This window comes from Nannochloropsis gaditana, assembly GCF_000240725.1.
Source record: "Nannochloropsis gaditana CCMP526 unplaced genomic scaffold scaffold291, whole genome shotgun sequence".
Taxonomy (NCBI): Eukaryota; class Eustigmatophyceae; order Eustigmatales; family Monodopsidaceae; genus Microchloropsis; species Microchloropsis gaditana.
In genome coordinates, this window is record NW_005803662.1 from 23,669 (window position 1) to 29,947 (window position 6,279).

At 56.7% G+C, this 6,279-nt stretch overlaps 1 protein-coding gene across 1 annotated transcript; it reads right to left on the reverse strand.

Moving 5' to 3' along the window:
• Positions 1–3,846: 3,846 nt before the first annotated feature.
• On the reverse strand, positions 3,847–5,067 carry NGA_0147700 (uncharacterized protein; the record flags this gene model as incomplete). Its single annotated transcript, XM_005855099.1, is given in 3 exon segments — positions 3,847–3,873; positions 3,884–4,254; positions 4,631–5,067. 3 exon segments carry the CDS (start codon positions 5,031–5,033, stop codon positions 3,847–3,849), a joined length of 801 nt encoding a protein of 266 aa, XP_005855161.1. The 5' UTR covers positions 5,034–5,067.
• Between the last annotated feature and the right edge of the window lie 1,212 nt (positions 5,068–6,279).

Here is a 6,279-nt window from a genome sequence, read left to right on the forward strand (position 1 = left end):
GAGCATAAGGCGTGCAGGACCACATTGTGTGTAGAGGATATGAAACCGGATGGGTAGGGAGCGGAGGGGATTGTACAGAGTGTGCTAGGGGTGGAGGGGTCGCCCGGGGGGGGGCAAGACGCAGAGGAAGTATGTGAAGGAAAGCCACATGCATCGTTCTTTCGGGACCTTGGCTGCCGGCGTCGTTTTGGTCGGCCTGGATGTTGTGCGTGGGCGGTTGTTGCACCGAGGACGTGATGGCTTTCGCTCATATGATACATGATCCAAAAGCAATGTCTCGTGTGGACTCCCGCCCCAAGCGGTCCTCCCACCTTGCCGGGGGCAGGAATCTCAGGACCAATGGTAGCATGGGCACGGTGACGAAGAACCGTGATTGATTCGAGAAAAGACAAAGAACCGTGATTGATTCCAAGAGAAGCTGCACCCAGGCACCGTTACATTCATGCCAATACCACGTTGCTACGGGGGCTCCTTCGTTCGAGTCGCCGTCATGCCTCTATTCTCAATTTGTTAGGGTAACTCAATTTTGTACTCTTGTTCTTTCATGCGTGTCAACTTTGCGACGCTTGTTTGGGCGCCCGAAGCGATCCTCCCAATTCAAATGGCACCAACACTACCTCTATGCTTCGCTTGCTTCCCAGCACCTGCGTCACGCCCGCAACCCTTTCCTCCCCCTGCCTCTCCCCTCTACCTTTTGCCCCTTCCCCCCAGTAAGCCCATCAAACCCTCCTTCACAGTCACAAGCCCCCGGCCAAGGACCGTCCACGGATTTTCCTCCCCGTACATGAGCGCTAGGACGAGCGCATACACCAACACGCCTGTGGGTCCCGCCAACCACAAGGTCAAGCCAATGAGCGTGGAGAGCCCCACGCCCACCAAGGTCCCCCGGGCCGACGGCCCATATTTCATCCCCAAGCAGGTGGACCAGAACATGGCGGTCCAAGCCCCTGACAAGGGGAGGGGCACGCCCACGTAGACAATGGATTTCGGCCATCCGTAGTTCTTCATCAAGGTCCCCCGCATCTGCAGCTCCGCCACCCGGGCATCTTCTTCCTTTTCCCGTTCGGCAATCGGCACAAAGCTACCCGGACCTGTCTCAGACGTGGTGGCTTCCTTCGCCTCCGCCATGGCCCGTTTACGCGCTTCCGTTTTCTCTTCGGGCGTCAGTACCCCCGACTCCAATTCCCGCGCCAAACTGACCGTTTCCTTCCCCGCCTCCGCCGCTTTCTTTGCCGCTGCTTTCAACCGTCCTCCTTCCCTCTCCACCTCCTGCTTCAGGCTTGCCACTTCCTCCCGCAAGAGCAGAAGCTCCCGGGGCCGGACACAAAAGTCCGCCTGGGCTTGAGCGGCAATCTCCTCCAACTGGTATGTGACCACGGCCTGCCCCAGCATCGGGAACAGGGTTACATCCGGGTACCATGCCAGTTCCACCCGCCTCTGGCCCAGCTCGGCCACGGTTACGTCGGCGAAGGCACCGTCCTCGTTGTCGGGCAGGACGCTGCCGACGCTAGTGTCGAAAAATTGCTCCTCCAGGCGCGCGTAAAATTGTCGGGTGTCCGCGTCGTTCAATTGGAGCAGCAGACGGGAGGCCTCCGTGATCTCTCGAACAAGTCCTTGCCGCGTGGCCTTGTCCATCAGGACCTGCCCCTTCCGGACCACATCAATGGCGCGGTCGATGGTCGTCCGCAGGCCCGTTTCCTCCTCCTCCAGCAGGCTTGTCTTCACGCTCAACTTCCCTTGTAACTCCTGGTAGGCCCGTTCGAAGGTCTGGTACCGGGCGCGGGCGGCAGTGGCGGTTTCCAGGACCGGACTCACCCCCTCCACGTTTTTACAGAACAAGCCTACCCCCGCCGCCACGGGAATCGCCACCGCGTTCGCGGTCAGTCCCACGACCAAGGCCTTCAACCAGGGGGCACCCAGGGCCAAGCCGAAGGGCACGCCGACCCGGGCTTCGAAGATGGGGAGGAAGGAGAGGAGGGCGACGACCCCGAGAGGGGACCAGGAGGGCGGGATGCGCGCTTGGATGGCCTCCAGCACACGGCCCGGCAAGTTGTACGGACCAACGGGCGCAGTGGGGTCGAGCATGTACCTGGCCACGGGCTCATTCCAGGCTTTCGCCAAGGATTGCCCCACGGGACCGTGCGTCGTCCAGGAACAAAGGGACAGGGAGGTATCGCGGACCATTTTAAGCGGCGGGGCATTGCCTATTCCCCCGACCCACCGGCCTATAGGCTTGAGGATGTATTCCTTGACCTTATTAACGCGTGTAGGTGTGACGGACGTAGGAAGAGAGGACGATGCTGCGGCGTGCGCGACGGCGGGCCCACAGGTCACTAGGAAGGAGACAACGACAAGGACTGTAGGTAAAGCGCGCAAAACAGTGCGGGCCAAAGGGGAAAGGGAGGACATTCTTTCCTCAACTTGTGGCAAGGCGCCTTGTATAGGACGCTCTTGCTGTGAATTGTCATCTTTCCGTGATGGACGGCGCGAGTACTGTCTTCTTGGGTCTTGATTGCTGGCAAACGAGAGGGCAGCATATGATGGTGATGATCGATGGAGCGATGAGGGAAAGCCTAGGTTCTTATCACTTCCGGATGCTGGGTATAAGGAGCGCGAAGGAATGGACGACGAGGGAGAAATTGATATGGGAGGAGGATGAAACGCTGTGCTGGTAGAAGTCAGACAGGCAACCAATAATGTTGTTGTTGCCAAGTGCTGCTGCATCTTCAAGCCAGAGCCGTAGCGGACGCTTCCGGGAAGGAGAAACACAATGCGCCCTGGAAGCTTGTCGAGGGCAAAGGTCCCAGAAAGTCCCTGATTACGATATATAGAATTTCACTTCCGTATGAGCGTGGGCATGAGACTATGGGGAGAAAACAAATGGCACAATAGGGGCTTTACTTCAAATCTGCGGCTGGCATTGCGCGATCCCCTGTCTTTCGAGCTGCAGGAGCACAGGGAGGTTATCGTAGTAGTGCCTCTTTCCTAATTTACATGACTTCTAATGTTTAACAGCGCGACAACCAGTGTACACATTTTTCATATAAATGCCACTTACATACAGCTGCAAATTGCCTTTTTAGCTGCCCGGAAATCAACGCCTTTCTTGCACGGTTTCATGTCAGTTGTCTTCCTCTATGACCCCGAGTAAAACTACGTCCCAATGTGGACATCCTTTTTATTTGTTCCCTCCCTTTGCCAAGGTTCGTTTCCGTTGTCCCTACCTAATCATATCTACCTCCTCTTCCTTCTTCGCGTCTTCTGCCACGAAATGCCATTCTGCAAGGCATTCGTAATACCCATCGGCATTGCCCCGCATTCTCAAGAGTTGTACTCTCTCGCATACCTCGTTGTGTATCACCCCTCGGGACGCCCACATTTCATCATACATCCCCCACACATCCCTTCCCAGTAAAGGGGGGTCCATATCGCCCTTCGTCTTTCTGCCTCTTCCCTTCTTTTTTTGAAACTTGCTGAGTTTGGCTATGGTCCCGTGCAACGTCACATCTTTGTACGAGCCCGGTGCTCTGTCAACCGACCATCCATTACTAAACAGCTCCTCTCGAAGCCGCAAAACCATACGCTGCATCCACTGGGCCCCTTGTCCATTCTCACAGGGGCGGACGAACACGACGCGTTCCCCAAAAGAGCCCAATCCCACAAAATTTAATTCGGGCGCCTTTCCCCCGTTTTCATTCAGGAGCGAACGTCTCATCTCTACCATGAAAGAGGACATGAACGTCTGCAATTGGGATACTGTGGGCAAGGACACAGAGGGCGTAAGAGAGGGCGAAAGGGCCGAGGACGACGCTGCTGAAGCATTGGCCAAAGCTGTCTTCCCGGACATCAAGCGTCTTCCTGTTTCCCCGCACACTGCCATGACGTGGCTCCAGGGCGTCGCATCATTGCCCTTGTCCGCTCCTTCTCGGTCCTCCTCCTTCCACCTCACTGGCTCGTGCACGCTGTCACCTTCTATCCGGCCTCCTGCCCCTCTCTCTTCTTCCCTCCCTCCAGCTGTCCTCCTACCTACGTCCTCCTCCCCATGTCTCTCCTCCCGCCCTTCTTCCCCTTCCTCCTCCTCCTCCTCCAACCTCAAGACAGCCAACGTCACGTGGAGTTTCGAGGGCGGCACCATAACCTCCATTGAGAGACCGTACATCCGGATGAGTTCCTCCTGTATAGCCGCGACACTGGCATGAAGGGCGGGCGAGGAGAGTTTCACCGCCAGAAAATGCGTGGGAGCGCGCGAGGAGGCTGAAAGGGAAAGGAAGGGAAAGAGGGAAGAGGACGAAGGGAGGGGAAGAGGAATGGAGGGAGGAGGGTGGGAATCAGAGCCCGCTGGGACAGTCCCTGGAGAGGGGGCCGCGCCAAAGGGGTCATAAAGGGCGTGTAGCCGCTTGACGATCGGGTTCGTAGGCGCCATGAAGGCAAGGGCACACGCGGGGTGAGCAATGCAAGGCACGGGGAGGGAGAGGATGGGAAGTAGTTGTGTCTGGCTAGTCATTTCCTGGGCAAAAATAAGCACCGGACAGTCGCTGTCCCGGACGCTTTGGGGGTGACAGCCCCTGCTTCCCAGCCTCTCCTGTGCTGTCACTCGTCATGGTCACTCCTCTCTGTGGAAGTACCGTACCTCCACTCTTCCTCGTCAGTGAGGCCGGCAACGAGGTCATGGAGGGAGGGAGCGCGCTGGAACCGCGAGAACGCTGTGCCGAAGGCCTCAGCTGCTTGCTCGACAGGGGACAGGGTGGAGAGGACGGACATAGCTTAGAGTAGAATACACTTTGCAGGGAAGCGCCGGGAGACAGAAAAGGAGAGGGACGAGGAAGCCTGGGAAAGGCTATGCCAAGAGAGGGCACAGAGGCCCTACAGGCAAGGGAGGACGAGAATAGACAAAGCCGTCCGACAAGGAGGACATGAGCGGCGGAGGAGAGAGTGCGTCTGCAGAAGCCAATCTTACTGTGCAGCGTATTAATTCGGGAGGAAGAACGGTGCGCTGTCTTGAAAAGCGCGTACGCTTGGCGTAAGGCAGGCATCCGAGGAAGGGCTGATGTTGACCGTGTTTTTTTTTCCCACGTGCATTCTTTTTCATTCAAGCTCCCCAAATGCCCTACGATTTCAAATTGTGGAGGAAACTTTGCTAAATATGAAAAGCGCTTCGCCTTGTGACAATAACCCTCTGGCGTCGCCTGAGTGATGGTGATATGTCAGTGCTTCAAGTCCGGCACCACATTCCATAGACACAAATCCCCTGCCCTCCCTCCATCGCTTCCTGAGAAATGCCTGCCTGGCCGTGAGTGTGTCGATACGCATGCTACAAGGGAAGAACGAGCGGCGCCGTCAATGACTTCATGTTGTCGATGTATGTGACCCCAAGGAGAACAAGAACACAGGTCTCGTCTTCTTACTCGCCCACGCCAGCTTCAAGCTCGCGTTTTGGGCCCAAATCTGGATGCGCAAAAGCACTTGCGCACCATGCAGGACAGGCATAATTCGTTGCGGATCATGGCATGTTGTAACGATGCATTCCCTTACGTACACCCTTTTGTCAGGTGACGGACAGTGGCCAGTCAGCCACCAGGCTTGGGAGCAAAGGCAAAGGGAAACGGCGAATTATTCTGAACACGACACTGACACGTCCGGACAACACGTTCATATGGGGCCGCAAATGAAGACAATTGCTGCCGTTGCCCGCATCTCGACGGGTAGCTGTCGTGGAAGTTGTAAGATTGGTCGTCGTCGATCTTCTCGTATTGCTCTACCGGCCGCCGTCACGGTAAGTACTCTGAGGTCTAGTACCCCCCACCTTCCTTTTTCCGACGCGCTTTTTCGCCTCAAAGTCAACCACCAATCCCCATAATACCCACATGATCCAGGACACTCTCGTGAGGCGTGCTTACACGGCTGGCCCGGGAGTGTCGACGAAGCGGATGAACCTCTTCACGGCCGTCAATGACGCCTTGCGAACGGCTTTGGAGCAAGACCCAAGTGCGGTACGTCAGTCAGTCCCGCGATAGGGTGAAAGGGTAGGAAAAGAAAAAACAGCAAAGGAAAGAGATGTCTCTGGGGTATGCCCGGCACACGAAAAAAGGACGTGTCAATGGCCGGTGCATGCCAGCGCCGTGTGGGTGACCCGTGACGGCGGAGGCACAGGCTCGTCCTTGGATTTCGTGCGACCGTTGAGAGTGCTTTCTGTCAGTCCTTTACCAAAGCCATTCCGATGCACGGTCCAGTGCAGCACCGCAAGTAGTGTCTCCAGCAGGCTTGTCTTCACGCTCAACT